Source organism: Tinamus guttatus, unplaced genomic scaffold, assembly GCF_059628265.1.
Source record: "Tinamus guttatus ecotype Peru unplaced genomic scaffold, ASM5962826v1 Tinamus_guttatus_pri_ptg001364l, whole genome shotgun sequence".
NCBI lineage: Eukaryota > Metazoa > Chordata > Aves > Tinamiformes > Tinamidae > Tinamus > Tinamus guttatus.
This window is the reverse complement of record NW_028289898.1, coordinates 1-27209: the sequence shown is the minus strand read 5'-3', so window position 1 is coordinate 27209 and position 27209 is coordinate 1. Positions and strand designations below refer to the sequence as shown.

Sequence of the window (27209 nt, the reverse complement as noted above, 5' to 3'; positions counted from 1 at the left end):
CAGGAATCCTCCATTCTGGAGCAGGAATTCTGCATGCCATTGTGGGAATTCAGCATTTTGGAGCAGGAATCCCGCATTCCGGAGCAGGAATTCTCCATCCCGGGGTGGGAATTCTGCATCCTGAAGTAGGAATCTGGCATCCTGGGGTGGGAATCCTGTATCCCGGAGCAGGAATCCCGCACCCCAAAGCGGGAATCCCGCACCCCAAAGCGGGAATCTTTCATTCCAGAGCAGGAATCCCACATCCCGGGGTTGGAATCCTGCATCCCAGAGTGGGAATTCTGCATCCCAGAGTGGGAATCTTGTATCCCAGAGCAGGATCCTACATCCCGGGGTGGGAATCCCACACCCTGGAGCAGGAATCTTGCATCCCAGAGCAGGAATCTCACATCCCGGAGCAGGAATCCCATATCCCATAGCGGGAATCCCGCATCCCATAGTGGGAATCCCGCATCCCATAGCAGGAATCCCGTGTCCCATAGCGGGAATTCTGCATCCCGGAGCAGGAATCCCGCATCCCATAGCGGGAATCCCGTATCCCGGAGCAGGAATCCCGTATCCCATAGCGGGAATCCCCCATCCCATAGCAGGAATCCCGTATCCCATAGCAGGAATCCCGTATCCCATAGCGGGAATCCCCCATCCCATAGCGGGAATCCCATATCCTGTATCGGGAATTCCGTATCCCATAGCGGGAATCCCGTATCCCATAGCAGGAATCCCGCATCCCATAGCAGGAATCCCGTATCCCATAGCGGGAATCCCCCATCCCGGAGCAGGAATCCCGTATCCCATAGCGGGAATCCCCCATCCCATAGCGGGAATTCTGCATCCCGGAGCAGGAATCCCGCATCCCATAGCGGGAATCCCGTATCCCGGAGCAGGAATCCCATATCCCATAGCGGGAATCCCCCATCCCATAGCAGGAATCCCGCATCCCGGGTTGGGAATCCCGCATCCCGGAGCAGGAAGCCGCCGCCGGTGGGAGGGGGGGGAGGGGGGCGGGGTCCTCCCGCCTTCCCGGGAATCCCGGGAATTTTCCCGCCTTTTCCGCCCCGCGCGGGGGGTCCCGGGGGAGGGGGCGGCGGTTTCGCTTCCGGGTCGGGCGGCGCCGCCGCCTCCTCCATTGTCCGCGCGGAGCCGGAGCCGGCGGCGGCCGCGGGGCCCGGGCGGGACCGGACCGGAACCGGAACCGGGAGCAGGACCGGGAGCAGAACCGGGACCGGGAGCAGAACCGGGACCGGGAGCAGAACCGGGAGCAGAACCGGGACCGGGATCGGGACCGACCGGCAGCGACCGGGACCGACCAGAACCGGGACTGGGACCGGGACCAACCAGGACTGACCGGAACCGGAACCGGGAGCAGAACCGGGAGCAGGACCGGAACTGGGAGCAGAACCGGGAGCAGAACCGGGAGCAGGACCGGAACCGGGAGCAGAACCGGGACCGGGATCGGGACCGGGATCGGGACCGACCGGGACCCACCAGAACCGGGACTGGGACCGGGACCAACCAGGACTGACCGGGACCAGAACCGGAACCGGGAGCGGGAGCAGGACCGGAACCGGGACTGGGAGCGGGACCAGAACCGGGACCGACCGGCAGCAACTGACACCAACCGGGACCGACCGGCAGCGACCGGGACCAACTGGAACCGGGAGCGGGACCAGAACCAACCAGGACCGACCGGGACTGGGACCAGAATCGGAACCGGGACTGGGAGCAGGACCGGAACCGGGAGCGGGAGTGGGACCAGAACTGGGACCGGGACCGGGACCGACCGGCAGCGACCGGCACCAACCGGGACCAACCGGGACCAGGAGCAGAACCGGGACTGGGAGCGGGACCAGAACCGGGACCAACTGGCAGCAACTGGGACCGACCGGGACCGACCGGGACCGGGACTGGGACCAGGACCAACCAGGACCGACCGGGACTAAGACCAGAACCGGGACTGGCACCAGGACCAGGACCAGAACCGGAACCGGGACCGACTGGAACTGACCAGGTCTGACCAGCACTGGGACTGGGACCAGGACCGACCGGGACCGACCGGGACTAGGACCAGAACCGGAACCAGCAGCGACTGGGGCGGCACCGAGCGGGACCGAACCCGGAACCAACCAGGACCAACCGGAACCGGCACCGGGACCAGAGCCGGACCCGGAGCAGGGAGGGACGGATCCCGATCCGGGTCCTCATCCCGGTCCCAGTCCAGAGCGGAACCGCAGGGGGGAGAGCCCAGTCCTGGTTCTGGTTCTGGTCCTGGGTGAAGCCAAATCCTGGTCTCGATCCCAATCCTAGTCCAAATTCCGGTCCCAATCCCGGTCTGAATCCCAATCCCAATCCCGGTCTGAATCCCAATTCCAATCCCAATCCCAATCCTGGTCCCAAATCCAATCCCGGTCCCAATCCTAGTCCCAATCCCAAAACCAATCCTGAGCCCAATCTGAATCCCGGTCCCAATCCCAATCCTGGTCCCAATCCCAGTCCGAATCCCAATCCCGGTCCAGTCCCAATCCCAATCCTGGTCCCAAACCCAATCCCGGTCCCAATCCCATAGCCAGAGCAGGGAGATCCCCATCCCAGCCCTGGCAAAGTCCAATCCCGGTTCCGATCCCGATCCCGGTCGCGCCCCGTGTCCATCCCAGCGCATCCCGGCCCCCCTCCCCATCCGCATCCCGGCTCCGCGGAACGCCGGGATGTCCCCGAAACGCCCCCGGGCGGGCGCGGAGCAGCGCCCGGATCCGGCTCCGAATCCGGTTCCGGTTCCGACGCGGGGCCGGGGCGGCCGCAAGCGGAAGGACCCGGCGATCCGGCCGCTCCCGGCGGCCGCTCCGGAGCCTCCGGAGCCTCCCAGCATCTGCGTGGAATGCGGGAAGAGCTTCCCGCGCCGCTCCGAGCTCGCGTCCCACCGGCGCCGCCACGGCGGCTGCCGCGACTGCGGGAAGAGCCTGGCCGGATCCACCGGATCATCCGGAACCATCGGAACCACCGGATCGTCCGGATCCGCCCGGATGCGCTCCAAGGACTCCCCGGGAACGGCCAAATGCATCGACTGCGGGAAGAGCTTCGCCAAGGCGCCGCGGCGCAAGAAGGCGGTTCCGGTACAACCGGTACCGGTCCCGGTTCCGAAGGCGCCGCCGGAGCTTCCCAACACGTGCGCCGAGTGTTGGCAGAGCTTCAGCCAGAACTCGGACCTGGTGAAGCACATGCGGATCCACACGGGGGAGAAGCCCTACGAGTGCCCCCATTGCGGCAAGGCTTCAACGTGAGCTCCAACCTCATCCGGCACCGGCGCATCCATACGGGAGAGAAGCCCTACGGATGCGGCGAGTGCGGGAAGAGCTTCACCGACAAGTCGACGCTCACGCAGCACCGGCGGATCCACACCGGGGAGAAGCCGTACGCGTGCGGCCACTGCGGGAAGAGCTTCAGCCGCAGCTCCCACCACAAGCGGCACCAGCGCACGCACGGGGCGGTCGGAGCGGCCGGAGCGGCCGGCGGAGCCGCCTTCCTGCCGCTCTGGCCCTACCCGGGACAGGGATGTTAGGAACACCCTAACACGGCAGGCGGTGTTGGTGTGGGGTGTTGTTGGCGCGCGGGTGTAGCTGGAAATAGAGGAGGCACCAGGATCTTCGTGTTGGTTCTTTGCGCCGTTGGGGAGGGATCCAGCGCCCATTGAGTCCCCATTGACTCCCCATTGAGTCTCCATTGAGTCCCCGTTGAGTCTCCATTGAGTCCCCATTGAAGTCCCATTGACTCCCCTTTGAGTCCCTATTGAGTCCCCATTCACTCCCCATTGAAGCCCCATTGAGTCCCCATTGAGTCTCCATTGACTCCCCATTCACTCCCCATTGACTCCCATGGGTCCCCATTGACTCCCCATTGGGTCTCCATTGACTCCCATTGACTCCCATTGAGTCCCCATTGACTTCCCATTGAGTCCCCATTGACTCCCCATTGAGTCCCCATTGACTCCCATGGGTGCCCGTTCCCAGCCCATCCAGCTCCCACCACAAGCGGCACCAGTGCACGCACGGGGCGGTCGGAGCGGCCGGAGCGGCCGGCGGAGCCGCCTTCCTGCCGCTCTGGCCCTACCCGGGACAGGGCTGTTAGGGGTGTTCTTCATGTAGGGTGTTGGCGTGCGGGTGTAGCTGGAAATAGAGGAGGTGGAGCGAGTGTTTTGGTGCTGGTTCTTTGCGTCGTTGGGGAGGGATCCAGGGCTCATTGAGTCCCCATTGAGTCCCAATTGAGTTCCCATTCACTACCCGTTGAGACTCCGTTGAGTCCCCATTGACGCCCCATTGACTCCCCATTGAGTCTCCATTGACTCCCATTGAGTCTCCATTGACTCCCATTGATGCCCCATTGAGTCCCCGTTCAGTCCCCATTGACACCCCATTGACTCCCTATTGAGTCCCCATTGATGCCCCATTGAGTCCCCGTTGAGTCCCTGTTGAGTCCCCATTGAGTCTCCATTGACACCCCATTGACTCCCTATTGAGTCCCCATTGAGTCCCCATTGATGCCCCATTGAGTCCCCGTTGAGTCCCTGTTGAGTCCCCATTGAGTCTCCATTGACTCCCCATTGACACCCCATTGACTCCCATGGGTCCCCATTGACTCCCCATTGGGTCTCCATTGACTCCCATTGACTCCCATTGAGTCCCCATTGACTCCCATGGGTGCCCGTTCCCGGCCCGTCCAGCTCCCACCACAAGCGGCACCAGCGCACGCACGGGGCGGTCGGAGCGGCCGGAGCGGCCGGCGGAGCCGCCTTCCTGCCGCTCTGGCCCTACCCGGGACAGGGCTGTTAGGGGGTTGGTGTGGGGTGTTGTTGTTGTGGGGTGTTGTTGGCGTGCGGGTGTAGCTGGAAATAGAGGAGGCACCAGGATCTTCGTGTTGGTTCTTTGCGCCGTTGGGGAGGGATCCAGCGCCCATTGAGTCCCTGTTGAGTCCCCATTGAGTCCCCATTGAGTCCCCATTGAGTCCCCATTGACTCCCCATTGAGTCTCCATTGAGTCCCCACTGAGTCCCCATTGACACCCAGTTGAGTCCCCATTGAGTCCCCATTGAAGCCCCGTTGAGTCCTCATTGACTCCCCATTGACGCCCATTGACTCCCTATTGAGTCCCCATTCACTCCCCATTCACTCCCCATTGAGTCCCCATTGACTCCCCTGGGTCCCCATTGACTCCCATGGGTGCCCGTTCCCGGCCCGTCCAGCTCCCACCACAAGCGGCACCAGTGCACGGAGCGACCGGAGTGGCCGGAGCCGCCGGAGCCGTCGGAGCCGCCTTCCTGCCGCTCTGGCCCTACCCGGGACAGGGCTGTTAGGAACACCCTAACACGGCAGGCGGTGTTGGTGTGGGGTGTTGTTGGCGCGCGGGTGTAGCTGGAAATAGAGGAGGTGGCACCAGGGTCTTCGTGCTGGTTCTTTGCGCCATTGGGGAGGGACCCAGCGCCCCATTGAGTCCCCATTGAGTCCCCATTGAGTCTCCATTGAGTCCCCATTGAGTCCCCATTGACTCCCCGTTGAGTCCCCATTGACACCCAGTTGAGTCCCCATTGAGTCCCCATTGAGTCCCCATTGACTCCCCATTGAAGCCCCGTTGAGTCCCCATTGAGTCCCCGTTGAGTCCCTATTGACGCCCATTACTCCCTATTGAGTCCCCATTCACTCCCCATTGACTCCCCATTGAGTCTCCATTGACTCCCATTGAGTCCCCATTGACTCCCATGGGTGCCCGTTCCCAGCCCATCCAGCTCCCACCACAAGCGGCACCAGCGCACGCACGGGGCGGTCGGAGCGGCCGGAGCGGCCGGCGGAGCCGCCTTCCTGCCGCTCTGGCCCTACCCGGGACAGGGCTGTTAGGGGGTTGTTGTGGGGTGTTGTTGTTGTGGGGTGTTGTTGGCGTGCGGGTGTAGCTGGAAATAGAGGAGGCACCAGGATCTTCGTGTTGGTTCTTTGCGCCGTTGGGGAGGGATCCAGCGCCCATTGAGTCCCCATTGAGTCCCCATTGAGTCTCCATTGAGTCCCCATTGACTCCCCGTTGAGTCCCCATTGACACCCAGTTGAGTCCCCATTGAGTCCCCATTGAAGCCCCGTTGAGTCCCCATTGAGTCCCCATTGACTCCCCATTGAGTCCCCATTGACTCCCCATTGAGTCCCCGTTGAGTCCCCATTGACGCCCATTACTCCCTATTGAGTCCCCATTGACTCCCCATTGAAGCCCCATTGAGTCTCCATTGACTCCCTATTGAGTCCCCATTGACGCCCATTGACACCCCATTGACTCCCATTGACGCCCCGTTGAGTCCCCGTTGACACCCCGTTGAGTCTCCATTGACTCCCCATTCACTCCCCATTGACTCCCATGGGTGCCCGTTCCCGCCTGTCCAGCTCCCACCACAAGCGGCACCAGCGCACGCACGGGGCGGTCGGAGCGGCCGGAGCGGCCGGCGGAGCCGCCTTCCTGCCGCTCTGGCCCTACCCGGGACAGGGCTGTTAGGGGTGTTCTTCATGTAGGGTGTTGGCGTGCGGGTGTTGCTCATGTAGGGTGTTGGTGCACGGGTGTAGCTGGAAATAGAGGAGGTGGCACCAGGATCTTCGTGCTGGTTCTTTGCGCTGTTGGGGAGGGATCCAGCGCCCATTGAGTCCCCATTGACTCCCCATTGAGTCTCTATTGAGTCCGCATTGAGTCTCCATTGAGTACCCATTGACTCCCCATTGAGTCCCCATCGAGTCTCCATTGAGTCCCCATTGAGTCCCCATTGAGTCCCCGTTGAGTCCCCATTGAGTCTCCATTGACTCCCTATTGAGTCCCCATTGACGCCCATTGACACCCCATTGACTCCCATTGACGCCCTGTTGAGTCCCCATTGACACCCCGTTGAGTCTCCATTGACTCCCCATTCACTCCCCATTGACTCCCATGGGTGCCCGTTCCCGGCCCGTCCAGCTCCCACCACAAGCGGCACCAGCGCACGCACGGGGCGGTCGGAGCGGCCGGAGCGGCCGTCGGAGCCGCCTTCCTGCCGCTCTGGCCCTACCCGGGACAGGGCTGTTAGGGGGTTGGTGTGGGGTGTTGTTGGTGCGCGGGTGTAGCTGGAAATAGAGGAGGCACCAGGATCTTCGTGTTGGTTCTTTGCGCCGTTGGGGAGGGATCCAGCGCCCATTGAGTCCCCATTGACTCCCCATTGAGTCTCCATTGAGTCCCCATTGAGTCTCCATTGAGTCCCAATTGATGCCCCATTGAGTCCCTGTTGAGTCCCCATTGACACCCCACTGAGTCCCCGTTGAGTCTCCATTGAGTCCCCATTGAAGTCCCATTGACTCCCCTTTGAGTCCCTATTGAGTCCCCATTCACTCCCCATTGAAGCCCCATTGAGTCGCCATTGACTCCCCATTGAGTCCCCATTGAAGCCCCGTTGAGTCCCCATTGGGTCCCCATTGACTCCCATGGGTGCCCGTTCCCGGCCCGTCCAGCTCCCACCACAAGCGGCACCAGCGCACGCACGGGGCGGTCGGAGCGGCCGGAGCGGCCGGCGGAGCCGCCTTCCTGCCGCTCTGGCCCTACCCGGGACAGGGCTGTTAGGGGGTTGTTGTGGGGTGTTGTTGTTGTGGGGTGTTGTTGGCGTGCGGGTGTAGCTGGAAATAGAGGAGGCACCAGGATCTTCGTGCTGGTTCTTTGCGCCGTTGGGGAGGGATCCAGCGCCCCATTGAGTCCCCATTGAGTCCCCATTGAGTCTCCATTGAGTCCCCATTGACTCCCTGTTAAGTCCCCATTGACACCCAGTTGAGTCCCCATTGAGTCCCCATTGAAGCCCCGTTGAGTCCCCATTGAGTCCCTATTGACTCCCCGTTGAGTCCCCATTGACGCCCATTACTCCCTATTGAGTCCCCATTCACTCCCCATTGACTCCCCATTGAGTCTCCATTGACTCCCTATTGAGTCCCCATTGACGCCCATTGACACCCCATTGACTCCCATTGACGCCCCGTTGAGTCCCCATTGACACCCCGTTGAGTCCCCATTGACTCCCCATTCACTCCCCATTGACTCCCATGGGTGCCCGTTCCCGGCCCGTCCAGCTCCCACCACAAGCGGCACCAGCGCACGCATGGAGCGGTCGGAGCGGCCGCCGGAGCCGTCGGAGCCGCCTTCCTGCCGCTCTGGCCCTACCCGGGACAGGGCTGTTAGGGGTGTTCTTCATGTAGGGTGTTGGCGTGCGGGTGTAGCTGGAAATAGAGGAGGTGGAGCGAGTGTTTTGGTGCTGGTTCTTTGCGTCGTTGGGGAGGGATCCAGCGCTCATTGAGTCCCCATTGAGTCCCAATTGAGTCCCCATTCACTACCCGTTGAGACTCCGTTGAGTCCCCATTGACGCCCCATTGAAGCCCCATTGACTCCCCATTGAGTCTCCATTGACTCCCATTGAGTCTCCATTGACTCCCATTGAGTCCCCATTGATGCCCCATTGAGTCCCCGTTCAGTCCCCATTGACACCCCATTGACTCCCTATTGAGTCCCTATTGAGTCCCCATTGATGCCCCATTGAGTCCCCATTGAGTCTCCATTGACTCCCCATTGACGCCCATTGACCCCCATGGGTCCCCATTGACTCCCCATTGGGTCTCCATTGACTTCCCATTGAGTCTCCATTGACTCTCCACTGAGTCCCCATTGAAGCCCCATTGAGTCCCCATTGACTCCCATGGGTGCCCGTTCCCGGCCCGTCCAGCTCCCACCACAAGCGGCACCAGCGCACGGAGCGACCGGAGCCGTCGGAGCCGCCTTCCTGCCGCTCTGGCCCTACCCGGGACAGGGCTGTTAGGGGGTTGTTGGTGTGGGGTGTTGTTGTTATGGGGTGTTGTTGGCATGCGGGTGTAGCTGGAAATAGAGGAAATGGCACCAGGGTCTTCGTGTTGCTTCTTTGCGCCATTGGGGAGGGATCCAGCGCCCATTGAGTCCCCATTGAGTCCCCATTGAATCTCCATTGAGTCCCCATTGAGTCCCCATTGAGTCCCCATTGACTCCCCGTTGAGTCCCCATTGACACCCAGTTGAGTCCCCATTGAGTTCCCATTGAGTCCCCATTGATGCCCCGTTGACTCCCCATTGACTCCCCATTGTGTCTCCATTGACTCCCATTGAGTCCCCATTGACTCCCACGGGTGCCCGTTCCCGGCCCGTCCAGCTCCCACCACAAGCGGCACCAGCGCACGCACGGGGCGGCTGCCGGAGCCGGCGGAGCCGTCGGAGCCGCCTTCCTGCCGCTCTGGCCCTACCCGGGACAGGGATGTTAGGGGGTTGGTGTGGGGTGTTGTTGGTGTGGGGTGTTGTTGGCATGCGGGTGTAGCTGGAAATAGAGGAGGCACCAGGGTCTTCGTGCTGGTTCTTTGCGTCGTTCGGGAGGGACCCAGCGCCCCATTGAGTCCCCATTGACTCCCCATTGAGTCTCCATTGAGTCTCCATTGAGTCCCAATTGATGCCCCATTGACACCCTGTTGACACCCCATTGAGTCCCCATTGAGTTCCCGTTGACGCCCCATTGACTCCCATGGGTGCCCATTGAGTGTCCTTTGAGTCCCCACTGAGTCCCCATTGACACCCCATTGAGTCCCCGTTGACGCCCCATTGAGTCCCCATTGACTCCCTATCGAGTCCCCATTCACTCCCCATTGAGTCCCTATTAAGTCCCCATTGAGTCCCCATTGTGTCCCAATTGATGTCCCGTTGAGTCCCCATTGACGCCCATTGACTTCCCATTGACTCCCCATTGACTCCCCATTGATGCCCGGTTGACTCCCGTTGACGTCCCGGTGACTCCCATCGGTGCCGTTGACGCCCCGTTCACACCCCATTGACCCCCATTGACCCCTCGTTGTCACCCTCTCCGTCCCCATTGACGCCCTTTGGTGTCCGGGTGACACCCGCTGACCCCCCTCATTCCCGATGGTTCCCGGAGCCTCCGGCGCCTGTTGGGGAGGGGGTTGGGGACACCGGGACGGGGTTGGGGACATTGGGGACACCGGGGACGGCGGAGCGGGACGTGGAGCCGCAGAGGGAGGGGGATCCGGAGCGGGATCCGGGATGGGGATCCGGGATTGGGATCCGGAGCGGGATCCAGGATTGGGATCCGGAGCGGGAACCGCCACGGGATGGGGACGGGGATGGGGATCGGGAGCAGGACCCGGATCCGGATCCGGTTTGGGATCGGGACCGCCCACCCCCCCCCACAAATCCCATTTTTTGACCCCAAATCCCCTTTTTTGACCCCAAATCCCGTTTTTTGACCCCAAATCCCGTGTTCTGGCCCCAAATTCCCCCCCAGGACCCCGGGCCCCCCTCCCGCAGCGCCCGCCATGACATCATCACCCTGATGACATCATCACCCCAATGACATCACACGGCCGCGCTTGGGGGGGGAGGGGGGGTTTATTAAAAGCCGGGAGGGGGAGGGGCAGTTTGGCACCCCCCCTCCCCTCCCCCATACGCCCCTCCCCCCGGGGGGCGTGGCCTCCCGGAGGGGGCGGGGCTGGAGTGTCAGTGCCCCCCCCCCCCCCATTCCCAATGGATCCCCCGGGGGGGGGGGGGTCCCCATTGTCCCCAATGGGGGGGGGGGTCTCTCATTGTCCCCTATTGTCCCCAAGGGGGGGGTCCCCATTGTCCCCAATGGGGGGGTCTCCTATTGTCCCCAATGGGGGGTCCCCCCCCCCCTTTGTCCCCAGGGTCCCTCCTTGGGGGGTCCCTCATTGTCCCCTATTGTCCCCAAGGGGGGGGGGGGAGGGTCCCCCTTGTCCCTCGTTGTCCCCAAGGGGGTCCCCATTGTCTCTCGTTGTCCCTCATTGTCCCCAATGGGGGGTCCCTTGTCCCCAATGGGGGGGTCCCTCATTGTCCCCAATGGGGGGGTCTCTCATTGTCCCCATGGTGGGGGGGGGGGGGTCTCTCATTGTCCCTCATTGTCACCATGGGGGGTCTCTCCTTGTCCCTTGTTGTCCCCAAGGGGGGTCCCCGTTGTCTCCATTGTCCCCCATTGTCCCTCGTTGTCCCCCATTGTCCTTCTTTGTCCCACATTGTCTCCATTGTCTCTCATTGTCCCCCATTGTCTCTCATTGTCTCTCATTGTCCCTCGTTGTCACCAGGGAGGGGGAGGGGGGGTCCCCTCTGGCCCCGCCCCCCCAGGCCCCACCCCCTCACGGCTCCGGGGGGGGCGGGGGCAGCTCGGCCGAGAGGGCCTCGAAGGTCCCCAACATGGCGGCGCGGACGCGGTCACAGAGCGCGGGGACGTCAGCGGCAACGAGGCCGCGCGTGGCCACGGGGGGCAGCACCTGGATCACGCAGCGCCCTGTGGGGCGCCCCACGGCGTCAATCTATGGGGCTGCCCCATAGTGCTGCCCCATAGCGTCACCCCATAGCGTCAATCTATGGGGCTGCCCCATAGCGCTGCCCCATAGCGCCGCCCCATAGCGCTGCCCCATAGCGTCACCCCATAGCGTCAATCTATGGGGCTGCCCCATAGCGCTGCCCCACGGCGCCGCTCACCGGCCGTGAACCTCCACTCGCTCTTGTCGTAGAAGGGCCGGTAGGACGAGATGACGATGGGGACGACGGGGACCTGGGGGGCAGGCGGTGACGGGGGGCAGGACCCACAGAGGGGCCCCTGCCCCATAGATGGATCCCTGCCCCATAGAGAGGTCCCCCCACCCCATAGAGGGTTCCCTGCCCCATAGAGGGTTCCCTACCCCACAGGGGGATCTCCCTGCCCCATAGAGGGTTCCCTGCCCCACAGAGGGCTCCCTGCCCCATAGAGGGTTCCCTGCCCCACAGGGGGATCTCCCTGCCCCATAGAGGGTTCCCTGCCCCATAGAGGGTTCCCTACCCCACAGGGGGATCTCCCTGCCCCATAGATGGGTTCCTGCCCCACAGAGGGGTCCCCCTGCCCCATAGATGGGTCCCCGCCCCATAGGGGTCCCCCCGCCCCACAGAGGGATCCCTGCCCCATAGAGGAGTCTCCCCGCCCCACAGACGGGTCTCCTGCCCCATAGGGCTCTCCCCGCCCCATAGAGAGGTCCCCCCGCCCCATAGATGGATCCCTGCCCCATAGGGCTCTCCCTGCCCCACAGAGGGATCCCTGCCCCATAGACAGGTCCCCCCGCCCCATAGATGGATCCCCGCCCCATAGGGCTCTCCCTGCCCCACAGAGGGATCCCTGCCCCATAGGGCTCTCCCCGCCCCACAGAGGGATCCCTGCCCCACAGACGGGTCCCCCCGCCCTATAGGGCTCTCCCTGCCCCATAGCCGGGTCCCCCCGCCCCATAGGGCTCTCCCCGCCCCACAGAGGGATCCCTGCCCCATAGACGGGTCCCCCCGCCCCATAGGGCTCTCCCCGCCCCATAGCCGGGTCCCCCCGCCCCATAGGGCTCTCCCCGCCCCACGCGCCCCACCTGGGCCTGCACAGCCAGGTGGAAGGCCCCGCGCTTGAAGGGCAACATGGAGCCGCTGTGGTTGCGGGTGCCCTCGGGGAAGACCCACACGCGGATCTGCGGGGGGCGGCGCCGTGGGGCCGGGACCCACGGCGGGACCCACGGCGAGACCCACGGTGGGGGCAGGACCCACAGCGGGACCCACGGCGAGACCCACGGCGAGACCCACGGCGGGACCCACAGCGGAGCCGTGGGGCCGGGACCCACAGCAAGACCCACGGCGGGACCCACGGCGGGACCCACAGCGGGGGCAGGACCCACAGCGGGACCCACAGCGGGACCCACGGCAGGACCCACGGCAGGACCCACGGCGGGACCCATGGCACTGGCCCTGGGCCCAGAGTGGCCCCACAGCAGCTCCCCCAGCCCCACAGCACCCCATAGCTCCCTCCCAAGCCCCACGGCTGCCCCATGGTGCCCCACAGCCGCCCCACAGCCGCCCCATAGCTCCCCACGGCTGCCCCATAGCACCCCATAGCCACCCCATAGCCGCCCCATAGCTCCCCACGGCTGCCCCATAGCTGCCCCATAGCACCCCATAGCTACCCCATAGCACCCCATAGTGCCTCATAGCCACCCTATAGCTGCCCCATAGCACCCCATAGCCGCCCCATAGCCGCCCCATAGTGCCCCATAGCCACCCCACAGCTGTCCCATAGCCACCCCATAGCCACCCCACGGCTGCCCCACAGCTGCCCCATAGCTCCCCATAGCCGCCCCCCGGCCGCCCCATAGCGCTCACGTCCTGGCTCCGCATGGTCTCGGCCGCCTGCGCCAGGACGCTGATGGCGTCGCCCGTCCTCTTGCGGTCGATGAAGATGATGCCCCCCAACCAGCAGGCGAGACCCACGGATCCCATGTAGAGGAGCTCGCGCTTGGCGATGGGGACGCAGCGCGCGGGGAGCACCTCCATCATCCCTGGGGGGATATGGGGCGCTATGGGGCGCTATGGGGCGCTATGGGGTGGCTATGGGGCACAGGGAGCACCTCCATCATCCCTGGGGGGACATATGGGGTGATATGGGGCGCTATGGGGTGGCTATGGGGCACAGGGAGCACCTCCATCATCCCTGGGGGGATAGGGGGTGATATGGGGCGGCTATGGGGCGCTATGGGGCGCTATGGGGCAGCTATGGGGCGCTATGGGGCACTATGGGGCACTATGGAGCACAGGGAGCACCTCCATCATCCCTGGGGGGATAGGGGGCGCTATGGGGCGCTACGGGGCAGCTATGGGGCGCTACGGGGCAGCTATGGGGCGCTACGGGGCAGCCAGCCCCACGGATCCCATGTAAAGGAGCTCGCGCTTGGCGATGGGGACGCAGCGCGCGGGGAGCACCTCCATCATCCCTGGGGGGATATGGGGTGATATGGGGCGCTATGGGGCGATATGGGGCAGTTATGGGGTGCTATGGGGCGGCTATGGGGCGGCTATGGGGCATGGGGAACACCTTCATCATCCCTGCGGGGACACAGGCGGCGCTATGGGGCAGCTATGGGGCAGCTATGGGACAGCTATGGGGCGCAGGGAGCACCTCCATCATCCCTGTGGGGACATATGGGGCGCTATGGGGCAGCTATGGGGCGCTATGGGGCACTATTGGGCAGCTATGGGACAGCTATGGGGCACAGGGAGCACCTCCATCATCCCTGGGGGGACATATGGGGCAGCTATGGGGCAGCTATGGGGCGGCTATGGGGCGGCTATGGGGCGGCTATGGGGCGGCTATGGGGTGGCTATGGGGCAGGAGAGGCCATGGAGCGGCTGAGGGGACACCAGAGGGACAGACAGGGTGACGCAGCGGGTGACGCTGTGGGTGTCACTACAGTCGGTCGTACCCAGCAGGTCCAACGAGCTCTGGTGGTTGCTCACACCCATATAGGGGGTTATGGGGCTCTATGGGGGTTATGGGGCTCTATGGGGGTTATGGGGACGCGGGTGTCACTACAGTCGTACCCAGCAGGTCCAGCGAGCTCTGGTGGTTGCTCACCACCACGTACGGCTGTTGCTCCGGGAATCGCTCCGTCCCCCGCACGTCCATGCGGATCCCGTAGAGCCGCTTGACGTGTTGGAGCAGCCCCCGGATCACCCTGGGACATGGGGGGACAACGTGGGGACAACCGGGGACACCCGGGGACACCGCGACGAGCGGGGACACCCCAGGGCCCTGGTGTCCCCAATGTCTCCAATGCCCCCAATATCCTGGTGTCCGGCGATGTCACCGCGACAACAATGTTCTCGTGTCCCCAATGTCCCCAATTCACCTCACGTTTTCCCGTTATCCCCCCTCTTTACCTCACGTTTTCCCATTATTTCCCCTCTTTACCTCATGTTTTCCCATTATTTTCCCATTATCCCCCCTCTTTACCTCACGTTTTCCCGTTATCCCCCCTCCTTACCTCACGTTTTCCCGTTATCCCCCCTCCTTACCTCACGTTTTCCCGTTATCCCCCCTCCTTACCTCACGTTTTCCCGTTATCCCCCCTCCTTACCTCACGTTTTCCCGTTATCCCCCCTCCTTACCTCACGTTTTCCCGTTATCCCCCCTCCTTACCTCACGTTTTCCCGTTATCCCCCCTCCTTACCTCACGTTTTCCCGTTATCCCCCCTCCTTACCTCACGTTTTCCCGTTATCCCCCCTCCTTACCTCACGTTTTCCCGTTATCCCCCCTCCTTACCTCACGTTTTCCCGTTATCCCCCCTCCTTACCTCACGTTTTCCCGTTATCCCCCCTCCTTACCTCACGTTTTCCCGTTATCCCCCCTCCTTACCTCACGTTTTCCCGTTATCCCCCCTCCTTACCTCACGTTTTCCCGTTATCCCCCCTCCTTACCTCACGTTTTCCCGTTATCCCCCCTCCTTACCTCACGTTTTCCCGTTATCCCCCCTCCTTACCTCACGTTTTCCCGTTATCCCCCCTCCTTACCTCACGTTTTCCCGTTATCCCCCCTCCTTACCTCACGTTTTCCCGTTATCCCCCCTCCTTACCTCACGTTTTCCCGTTATCCCCCCTCCTTACCTCACGTTTTCCCGTTATCCCCCCTCCTTACCTCACGTTTTCCCGTTATCCCCCCTCCTTACCTCACGTTTTCCCGTTATCCCCCCTCCTTACCTCACGTTTTCCCGTTATCCCCCCTCCTTACCTCACGTTTTCCCGTTATCCCCCCTCCTTACCTCACGTTTTCCCGTTATCCCCCCTCCTTACCTCACGTTTTCCCGTTATCCCCCCTCCTTACCTCACGTTTTCCCATTATCTCCCCTCTTTACCTCACGTTTTCCCGTTATCTCCCCTCTTTACCTCACGTTTTCCCATTATTTTCCCATTATCTCCCCTCTTTACCTCATGTTTTCCCATTATCTCCCCTCTTTACCTCACGTTTTCCCATTATTTTCCCATTATCTCCCCTCTTTACCTCACGTTTTCCCATTATCTCCCCTCTTTACCTCACGTTTTCCCATTATTTTCCCATTATCTCCCCTCTTTACCTCACGTTTTCCCATTATCTCCCCTCTTTACCTCACGTTTTCCCATTATTTTCCCATTTTGTCCCCTCTTTACCTCATGTTGTCCACGCAGCGGCCGCACAGCGCGCACAGCGGGATGGCCGCCATGGCCAGCAGCAGGATGCAGCCGTTGAAGGGGTCCCCGATGTCCCCGTGTCCCCAACGTCCCCCAGGGTGTCCCCATGTCCCCAATGTCCCCTCATTACCTCACGTTGTCCCCAATGTCCCCTCTTTACCTCATGTTTTCCCATTATTTTCCCATTATTTCCCCTCTTTGCCTCATGTTTTCTCTCTACGTCCCCAATGTCCCCCCGTTACCTCACGTTGTCCCCAATGTCCCCTCTTTACCTCACATTTTCCCTCTATGTCCCCTCATTACCTCATGTTTTCCACATTGAAAGGGTCCCCGATGTCCCCACGTCCCCAACATCCCCCAGGGTGTCCCCGTGTCCCCAGTGTCCCCTCATTACCTCACATTGTCCCCAATGTCCCCTGTTTACCTCACGTTTTCTCTCTATGTCCCCAATGTCCCCCCGTTACCTCATGTTTTCCACATTGAAGGGATCCCCGATGTCCCAACGTCCCCCAGGGTGTCCCCGTGTCCCAGTGTCCCCTCATTACCTCACGTTGTCCCCAATGTCCCCTCTTTACCTCACGTTTTCTCTCTATGTCCCCAATGTCCCCCCATTACCTCATGTTGTCCCCAATGTCCCCTCTTTACCTCATGTTTTCTCTCTACGTCCCCAATGTCCCCCCGTTACCTCATGTTGTCCACGTTGAAGGGGTCCCCGATGTCCCCGTGTCCCCAACGTCCCCCAGGGTGTCCCAATGTCCCCAATGTCCCCTCATTACCTCACATTGTCCCCAATGTCCCCTGTTTACCTCACGTTTTCTCTCTATGTCCCCAATGTCCCCCCGTTACCTCATGTTTTCCACATTGAAGGGATCCCCGATGTCCCAACGTCCCCCAGGGTGTCCCAATGTCCCCAATGTCCCCCCATTACCTCACACTGTCCCTAATGTCCCCTCTTTACCTCACGTTTTCTCTCTATCTCCCCTCTTTACCTCACGTTGTCCCCAATGTCCCTCTTTACCTCACGTTGTCCCCAATGTCCCCTCTTTACCTCACGTTTTCCCATTATTTTCCCATTATCTCCCCTCTTTACCTCACGTTTTCCCATTATGTCCCCTCTTTACCTCACGTTTTCCCATTATTTTCCCATTATCTCCCCTCTTTACCTCACGTTTTCCCATTATTTTCCCATTATGTCCCCTCTTTACCTCACGTTTTCCCATTATTTTCCCATTATCTCCCCTCTTTACCTCACGTTTTCCCATTATTTTCCATTTTGTCCCCTCTTTACCTCATGTTGTCCACGCAGCGGCCGCGCAGCGCGCACAGCGGGATGGCCGCCATGGCCAGCAGCAGATGCAGCCGTTGAAGGGGACCCCGATGTCCCCAGGTCTCCAACGTCTCCCAGGGTGTCCCAATGTCCCCAATGTCCCCTCTTTACCTCATGTTGTCCCCAATGTCCCCTCTTTACCTCACGTTTTCCATTAATTTCCCATTATGTCCCCTCTTTACCTCACGTTTTCCCATTATTTTCCCATTATCTCCCCTCTTTACCTCATGTTTTCCCATTATTTTCCCATTATCTCCCCTCTTTACCTCACGTTTTCCCATTATTTTCCCATTATCTCCCCTCTTTACCTCACGTTTTCCCATTATTTTCCCATTATCTCCCCTCTTTACCTCACGTTTTCCCAATTATTTTCCCATTTTGTCCCCTCTTTACCTCATGTTGTCCACGCAGCGGCCGCGCAGCGCGCACAGCGGGATGGCCGCCATGGCCAGCAGCAGGATGCAGCCGTTGAAGGGGTCTCCGATGTCCCAACGTCCCCAACGTCCCCCAGGGTGTCCCAATGTCCCCTCTTTACCTCACATTGTCCCCAATGTCCCCTCTTTACCTCATGTTTTCCCATTATTTTCCCATTATTTTCGCATTATGTCCCCTCTTTACCTCACGTTTTCCCATTATTTTCCCATTATGTCCCCTCTTTACCTCACGTTTTCCCTATTTTCCCATTTTGTCCCCTCTTTACCTCACGTTTTCCCATTATTTTCCATTATCTCCCCTCTTTACCTCACGTTTTCCCATTATTTTCCCATTATCTCCCCTCTTTACCTCACGTTTTCCCATTATTTTCCCATTATCTCCCCTCTTTACCTCACGTTTTCCCATTATTTTCCCATTATCTCCCCTCTTTACCTCACGTTTTCCCATTATCTCCCCTCTTTACCTCATGTTTTCCCATTATCTCCCCTCTTTACCTCATGTTTTCCCATTATCTCCCCTCTTTACCTCACGTTTTCCCATTATTTTCCCATTTTGTCCCCTCTTTACCTCACGTTTTCCCATTATTTTCCCATTATCTCCCCTCTTTACCTCACGCTTTCCCATTATTTCCCCATTTTGTCCCCTCTTTACCTCATGTTGTCCACGCAGCGGCCGCGCAGCGCGCACAGCGGGATGGCCGCCATGGCCAGCAGCAGGATGCAGCCGTTGAAGGGGTCCCCGATGTCCCAACGTCCCCAACGTCCCCCAGGGTGTCCCAATGTCCCCAATGTCCCCTCTTTACCTCACGTTGTCCCCAATGTCCCCTCTTTACCTCATGTTTTCCCATTATTTTCCCATTATCTCCCCTCTTTACCTCACGTTTTCTCATTATTTTCCCATTATTTCCCCTCTTTACCTCACGTTTTCCCATTATTTTCGCATTATGTCCCCTCTTTACCTCACGTTTTCCCATTATTTTCCCATTATGTCCCCTCTTTACCTCACGTTTTCCCATTATTTTCCCATTATCTCTCCTCTTTACCTCACGTTTTCCCATTATTTTCCCATTTTGTCCCCTCTTTACCTCATGTTGTCCACGCAGCGGCCGCGCAGCGCGCACAGCGGGATGGCCGCCATGGCCAGCAGCAGGATGCAGCCGTTGAACGCCGCCATCTTGCACACGAAGCGGAACGGCCGCCAGCGCCCGTAGAGCAGCGGCAGCAGCAGCAGGGCCAGCGCCGCCAGCGCCGCCGTCGCCTCCATGGCGCCTGCGGGGGACCAAAAACGCAGGTTTGTGACCCAAAATCCAGCCCCGGGACCCAAAGGGCTCCGTTTTGGTACCAGACTTGCCCCTAGGCCTCAAAATGGCACTTTCAGTCCCAAAATTGATCCCCGGGGCCCAAAACGGCACCTTCTGACACCAGCGGCGTCGTCGCCTCCATGGGGCCTGCGGGGGACCAAAATCCCAGGTTTCTGCCCCAAAATTCAGCCCCGCGGTGCAAAGTGCTGCGTCCTGGTACCAGACTTGCCCCTAGGCCTCAAAACGGCACTTTCGGACCCAAAATTGACCCCAGGAGCCCAAAATGGCGCCTTCTGATACCAGACTGATCCCTAGTCCTGAAAATGCCACTTTCGGCCCCAAAACTGACCCGCAGGGCCCAAAATGGCCCCTTTGCACCCCAAAATCCAGCCCTGGGACCCAAAATGGCGCTTTCTGATACCAGATTGATCCATAGTCCTGAAAATGCCACTTTCGGCCCCAAAATTGATCCCCGGGGCCCAAAATGGCACATTCCGACACCAGCGCCGCCGTTGCCTCCATGGGGCCTGCGGGGGACCAAAATCCCAGGTTTGTGCCCCAAAATCCAACCCTGGGGTGCAAAGTGCTGCGTCCTGGTACCAGACTCGCCCCTAGGCCTCAAAACGGCACTTTCAGCCCCAAAATTGACCCCAGGAGCCCAAAATGGCGCCTTCTGATACCAGATTGATCCCTAGTCCTGAAAATGCCGCTTTCGGCCCCAAAATTGATCCCCGGGGCCCAAAATGGCCCCTTTGCACCCCAAAATCCATCCCCAGGGCCCAAAATGGCGTCTTCTGACACCAGATTCACCCCCAAGCCTGAAAATGCCACTTTCAGCCCCAAAATTGACCCTGGGAGCCCAAAATGACGCTTTCTGATACCAGACTGATCCCTAGTACTGAAAATGTCCTTTTCAGCCCCAAAATCCACCCCCAAAATGCCACTTTCTGACCCCAGAACGATCCTTAGTCCCAAAAATGCCGTGTTTGGCCCCGAAACGCATCCCTGGGGACCCACAATGCCATTTTCTGACCCCAGAATGATCCCTAGTCCCGAAAATGCCGCGTTTGGTCCCAAAATTGACACCAAGGACCCCAAATGGCACTTTCTGAGCCCAGACTGGTCCCTGGCCCCAAAACGCCCCTTTCTGCCCCCAAACGGCACCTTCAGCACCCGAAAACGCCGCGTTTGGCCCCAAAACCGCCCCCGGGTGCCCAAAATGTCTCTTTTTGGCTCTGCACTCGTCCGCACCCCCAAAACGCCCCTTTCTGCCCCCAAAACGGAACCCCGGGTGCCCCAAAATCCCGGGATCTGGCCCCAAACCCCCCCCGTGGCGACACCCAGCCCCCAAACCCCCAAAATCCCCGGGTTTGGCCCCAAAATCCGCTGCCCCCCCCCCCCCCAAACCCCCCAAAACCGGCGGGTCCGGCCCCCAAATCCCCCCTTGGCCCCGCCCCCTCCCCGTGGCCCCGCCCCCGGAAGCCCCGCGGCCCCCAACCCCCCCCGGGCCCCCCGTTAACCCCCCGTTAACCCCCCCCGTTACCCCCGTTAACCCCCCGTTATCCCCAAATCCCCCCCGTTATCCCCAAATCTCTCCCGTTATCCCCCCCGTTATCCCCCCATCCCTCCCGTTTTCCCGTTATCCTCCCGTTACCGCCCCCGTTATCCCTCCCGTTATCCCGTTATCCTCCCGTTACCGCCCCCGTTATCCCGGTATCCCCCCCGTTATCCCGTTATCCCTCCCGTTATCCCCTCCCCCATCCCCATCCTCCCCGTTCCCCCCCCCCCCCGTGGCCCCGCCCCCTCGCGGGGGGGTCATTGACCTGCGGTGACCGGCGGGCGGGGGCGGCGGCGGCGGCGGCTCCCGGGGTCGCTACGGGCCGCGGGCCGGGCCACGCCGGGCCGGGCGGGGCGGGGCGGAAACGGCGGCGCGGGGAGCGGCGGCCGCCGCGGCCAATCAGCGCCGCCGCCGCCCGCCGCGGGCCCGCCCCCCGCCGTCGCCACGGCAACGCGCCCCCGCCCGCGCTTCCGGAGCGCCGCCATCTTGAGCGCGTCCGCCGCCATCTTGTGTGTGTCCGCCGCCATCTTGTGTGTGTGTCCGCCGCCATCTTGTGTGTGTCTGCCGCCACCTTGTGTGTGTATCAGCCGCCATCTTGAGCGTGTCCGCCGCCATCTTGTGTGTGTCTGCCGCCACCTTGTGTGTGTATCAGCCGCCATCTTGAGCGTGTCCGCCGCCATCTTGAGGGTGCCCGCGACCATCTTGAGCGCGTCCTCGGCCGTCTTGTGTGTGTGCGTGTGTGTGCCGCCATCTTGTGCGTGTCCGCCACGATCTTGAGCGTGTCCGCCGCCATCTTGTGTGTGTCCGCCGCCATCTAGAGCGTGTCCGCCGCCATCTTTTGTGTCCGCCACCATCTTGAGCGTGTCCGCCGCCATCTTGTGTGCCCGCCGCCATCTTGTGTGTGTCCGCCGCCATCTTTAGCGTGTCCGCCGCCATCTTGAGCGTGTCTGTCCCCCCCCCCCCCCGGCGGGAGCGGGTTCCGCGCGCCGATTGGGCGGCGCCGCTGCCCGTCAAGCGCGGCCCGGCCAATCAGAGGCGCCGGGTCGCCACGTTGCGTGCTGACCAATCACACGCGCCCAATGCGGAGGGCGGGGCGCTGCGATCGCCGGCGGCGCCGGCCAATGGGGCGCGGGGGATGGGAAGGGGGCGGGGCAGGCGCGGGGACGGCGGCCGGGAGGGGCCAAACCGCGAGCGCGCCGCGTTCGGGCGCGGCGTGGGCGGGGCCAGGGGCGGGGCCAGGGCGGGGCTAAGGGGCCGCTATAGGGAGGGGCCCCACGTGTGATCCCCCCCCCCCCGCCCCATATGGAATCCCCGAATCGCCCCAAAACAGCCCCAAATGCCCCCAAATCGCCCCAAAACACCCCCAAAATCCTTTGAATGTCCCCAAATTGCCCCCAAATAACCCCCAAATCCCCCCCAAGGCGGGTTCCCCCCCACAAACACATTAAAGCCGCCCCCCACCCCGGGCCCGTTTTTGGGGCGTTTTTGGGGGTTTTGGCAGCAGCTTTTGGCGCTTTTCTCTTTTTTTTTGTTTTGTTTTTTATTCACCCGGGTGTAAAACGGCCCCCCGGGGGGGGGGGGGGGGGGGTTTACAAGGCCCCGCCCCCGCGCGATGCTAGTGCTGCCCTTATAAGGGAATAGGGGCGGAGCTCCCAGGGCTAAGTGCTTCCGGGGGCGGGGCTTCCCGCTTATGGGCGGGGCTTGTTCCGGGGGTGGGGAGGGGGCGGGGCTTGTTCCAGTGTCTAGAGATTCCTATGAGGAGGCGGGGCTTGGTCCCAAGGGGCGGGGCTTCCTGGTGGGCGGGGTTGGATGCCAGGAGCGGGGGGGCGGGGCTTCCACCGGAGGGGCGGGGCCGTCTCAACGTGGGCGGGGCTTCCATTGGGCGTGGCCGGCTCCACAGTGGGCGGGGCTTTCACCGCGGGGGGCGGGGCTTTCTCTGCGGGGGGGCGGGTCTCCTTTCGGTGGGCGGGGCCCGACACCGGCGGGGGGGGGAGTTCTTATGGTGGGCGGGGCTCCCACTGTGGGCGGGGCCTCCTCGTGGCGGGGTCTCCTCACAGTGGGCGGGGCCTCAGCGCTGGGTTCCCGTGGTGGGCGGGGCCTCCTGGTGGGCGGAGCCTCCTCACGGTGGGCGGGGCCTCCTGGCAGCTGGGGGGGGGGGCCTCCCCGCGGCAGGCGCCCCCCCCCACTCCCCGCAGTGGGTGGAGCCTCCAGGCGGTGGGCGGGGCTCCCATCGGTGGGTGGAGCCTCCCAGCGGGGGGGGAGGGCGAGCCTCCAGGGGGCGGGGCCTCCAGGCGGTGGGCGGGGCTCCCATCGGTGGACGTAGCCTCAAGGGGGCGGGGCTCCCGGCAGGGGGCGGGGCTTCGGGAAGGGGGCGGGGCTCCCGGCGGGGGTGGGCGGGGCTAGGCGCGGCCGGGGGCGGCGCCCAGGTAGAGGGCCCGGCGGGGGGGCCGGCGCGGGGGGGGCGGGGCCGGGTGGGTGCGGTTGGCCGCGGGGGCGGGGGGGCGGGGCTCCCACGGGGGGGCGGAGCCTCCGGGCGGCGGCGGGCGGAGCCTGGCGGCGGCGGGGGGCGGGGCTCCCGGCGCGGGGGGCGGGGCCAGGCGCGGCGGGGGCGGGGCCGGGTGGGTGCGGTTGGGCGCGGGGGGGGGGCGGGGGCCGCACGTGGATGACGCGGGCGGCGACGACCTCGCAGTCGACCCGCATCATGGGCTGGAGCCCCGCCCCCCGGCCACGCCCACTGCCTGCGGGGGGGGGAGCGAGGGGGCGGGGTCAGGAACACCGGGGGGGGGGGGGGCACCCCCAAATGGGGACGTCCCCCCGAAATGGGACCCCCCCCAAAAGGGGACACCCCCCCAGGGGACATGGGGACACCCCATAGGGGACAGGGTGTCATAAGGTGTCATAAGGGACATCCCCATAGGGATCCATAGGGTCCCATAGGGTGCCATGGGATCCCACAGGCGTCCATAGGGTCCCATAGGTTCCCATAGGGTTCCAGAGGGTCCTATAGGGTCCCATAGGATGCCATAGATTCCCATAGGTGTCCATAGGGTCCCATAGGATGCCATAGATTCCCAGAGATGTCCATAGGGTCCCATAGGTGTCCACAGCGTCCCACAGGTTCCCATAGGCTCCCATAGGGTTCCACAGGGTGCCATGGGATCCCACCGGTGTCCATAGGGTCCCACAGGTTCCCATAGGGTTCCAGAGGGTGCCATAGGGTCCCATAGGCGTCCATAGGGTTCCAGAGGGTGCCATAGGGTCCATAGCCGTCCATAGGGTCCCATAGGGTTCCAGAGGGTGCCATAGGGTCCCATAGGGTCCAGAGGGTCCCATAGGCGTCCACAGGGTTCCAGAGGGTGCCACAGGGTTCCCATAGGGTTCCAGAGGGTGCCATAGGGTCCCATATAATCCCATAGGTGTCCATAGGGTCCCACAGGTTCCCAGGGGGTCCCATAGGGTTCCAGAGCATCCCATGGGGTCCCATAGGGTCCGATAGGGTCCATAGGGTCCCAGGAAGTCCCAGAGTGTCCCACAGGTTCCCATAGGGTCCCAGAGCGTCCCATAGGTCCCCGTAGGTTCCCACAGGTTCCCAGGGGGTCCCATAGGGTCCCATAGGGTCTATAGGTCCCCATAGGGCCCCGCTCACCGTTGAGCGCCGCCGCCGCCGGCATCACCAGGGACATCTTGGGCCGCGACGTCTTGTTGTGGCTGAGGGCCGGGAGCAGCAGGTGGTCCTGGGGGCACCGGGACCCTATAGCACCCCGCGGGACCCTATGGGATCCTATGGGACCCTATGGGACCCCGTGGGACCCCATGGGACCCCATAGCACCCTAGGGGACCCTATAGGACCCCATGGGACCCCGTGAGACCCTATAGGATCCTATGGGACCCTATGGGACCCCGTGGGACCCTATAGCACCCCATGGGACCCTATGGGATCCTATGGGACCCTATGGGACCCCGCGGGACCCTATAGCACCCCGCGGGACCCTATGGGATCCTATGGGACCCTGTAGGACCCCGCGGGACCCTATAGTACCCCGTGGGACCCCATGGGATCCCATAGCACCCTAGGGGACCCTATAGGACCCCATGGGACCCCGTGGGATCCTATAGGATCCTATGGGACCTACAGGACCCCACGGGACCCTACGGGACCCCATGGGACCCCATAGGACCTCGTGGGACCCCATGGGACCCCATGGGACCCCATAGCACCCTAGGGGACCCTAGGGGACCCTATAGGATCCTATGGGACCCTATGGGACCCCATAGCATCCCGTGGGACCCTATAGGATCCTATGGGACACCATGGGACTCCGTGGGACCCCATGGGACCCCACAGCGCCCCGTGGGAACCCGTGGGACCCCATGGGACCCTATGGGAGCCTATGGGACCCCATGGGACCCCATAGGACCTCGTGGGACCCTATGGGACCCCATAGGACCCCATGGGACCCCGTGGGACCCTATGGGATCCTATGGGACTCCATGGGACCCCATAGCACCCCATGGGACCCTATGGGCCCCTATAGGACCCCCGTGGGACCCCATGGGACCCTATAGGACCCTACAGGACCCTGTGGGATCCTATAGGCCCCTATGGGACCCCATGGGCCCCTATAGGACCCTATAGGACCCTATGGGCCCCTATAGCCCCTACCCGGCGGAAGGAGACCACGTAGAAGGTGTCCGGGCGCCGCTCGATGGCCGCCAGCAGGTCGGGGCGGGGCCGGTAGAGCTGCAGCGGGGCGGGGCTCCTTATGCAAATCAGATGTGAATTATGCTAATGAAGACATAATTAATGCACAGGGAGGGGCGGGGGGCGGTGCTCACCTGGCCGCGGGGGGGGGCGGCGGGAGGAGGCGGGAGGAGGGCGGAGCCTGGCGGGGGGGCGGAGCCTGCGGGGGGGGAGGGGGGTGAGGATCCACCCCGCCCCCCCCAAAGGGTCCCCTGAGGAGTCTCAGGAGCCCCCGGGGTCCCCCTGACCCATAGGGACCCATAGGGACCCATAGAGACCCATAGGGACCCATAGGGACCCACAGGGACCCCCTGACCCATAGGGACCCATAGGGACCCATAGAGACCCATAGGGACCCCCTGGACCCATAGGGACCCCTCGGGAACCACCCACACGCATAGGGACCCACGGGGATCCCCAGGACCCATAGGGACCCATAGGGACCGCCTAGACCCATAGGGACCCATAGAGACCCATAGAGACCTCCCCAGGGACCCATAGGGACCCCGGACCCATAGGGACACATAGGGACCCCCCCAGGGACCCATAGGGACCCCCCTGACCCACAGGGACCCCCTGGGACCCATAGAGACCCATAGGGACCCCCCGGATCCATAGGGACCCCCCCAGGGACCCATAGGGACCCCCCGGACCCATAGGGACCATCTGGACCCATAGGGACCCCCAGGGACCCATAGAGACACATAGGGACCCCCCCAGGGACCCATAGGGACCCCTCAGGAACCACCCACACCCATAGGGACCCATAGGGACCCACAGGGATCCCCAGGACCCATAGGGACCCCCCCAGGGACCCCCTGGCCCCATAGGAACCCCCTGGGGACCCCTATAGCCCCCCAGGGATCCCCCCAGCCCCATAGGACCCCCCCCAGCCCCATAAACCCCCCTAAACCCATAGGGACCCCCCAGGGACCCCCCTGACCCCATAGGGGCCCCCAGAGACCCCTTGGCCCCACAGGGACCCCCCCAGCCCCATAGGGACCCCCTGTCCCCCCCCCCGGCCCCATAGGGACCCCCCAGCCCCATAGGCTCCCCCAGCCCCATAGGGCCCCCCCTGGGCCCCCCCGGCCCCACCTGCTGCCCCCCGGCGCCGGGGGGGGCCCCGGGGCGGCTCCGGTGGTTCTGGTGCCGCCGGACCCACCCGCTGAGCTCGTCAGCCAGCCTGGGGGGACGGGGACGGGGACAATGGCCCCCAATGGCCCCCAATGGCCCCCAATGCCCCCCAGGGGGCCACAATGACCCTCAATGTCCCCAATGTCCCTCAATGTCCCCCAATGTCCCCCGGGGGGCCACAATGACCCTCAATGTCCCCAATGTCCCCCAATGTCCCTCAATGTCCCTCAATGTCCCCCAATGTCCCCTGTGTCCTCCCATGACCCCCAATGTCCCCCAATGTACCTCAATGTCCCTCAATGTCCCCCAAAGTCCCTCAATGTTCCCCAATGTCCCTCAATGACCCCCCATATTCCCCAATGTCCCCCAGGGTCCCCCAAGGTCCCCCCAATGTCCCCCAGGGTCCCCAAGGTCCGCCCATGTCCCCCAATGTCCCCATACGTCCCCCATGTCCCCATGTCCCTCCCTGTCCCCCCATGTCTCCAATGTCCCCCCATGACCCCCAGGGTCCCCCAGGGTCCCCAATGTCCCCCCCCCTGCCTCTCAATGTCCCCCAAGATCCCTCCATGTCCCCAATGTCCCCCGTGTCCCCAAGGTCCCTTCATGTCCCCAATTTCCCCCCACATGTCCCCAATGTCCCCTG

General features: G+C 62.8%; 1 protein-coding gene and 1 long non-coding RNA gene across 2 annotated transcripts; both read right to left on the bottom strand.

The window, feature by feature from the left end:
- Positions 1–11199: 11199 nt before the first annotated feature.
- AGPAT1 (1-acylglycerol-3-phosphate O-acyltransferase 1) lies at positions 11200–19020 on the bottom strand. Its single transcript, XM_088539085.1, has 6 exons — positions 18917–19020; positions 14447–14580; positions 13232–13407; positions 12451–12546; positions 11549–11621; positions 11200–11351 (listed from the first exon to the last, which is right to left on the bottom strand). Exons 1-6 carry the CDS (start codon positions 19003–19005, stop codon positions 11200–11202), a joined length of 720 nt encoding a protein of 239 aa, XP_088395211.1. The 5' UTR covers positions 19006–19020.
- Positions 19021–23330: 4310 nt separating this feature from the next.
- Positions 23331–25425, bottom strand: LOC148590392 (uncharacterized). The gene is made up of 3 exons (XR_015914311.1): positions 25355–25425; positions 24337–24424; positions 23331–23428 (listed from the first exon to the last, which is right to left on the bottom strand). It is a non-coding gene; the product is annotated as an uncharacterized LOC148590392 (long non-coding RNA).
- Positions 25426–27209: the final 1784 nt, after the last annotated feature.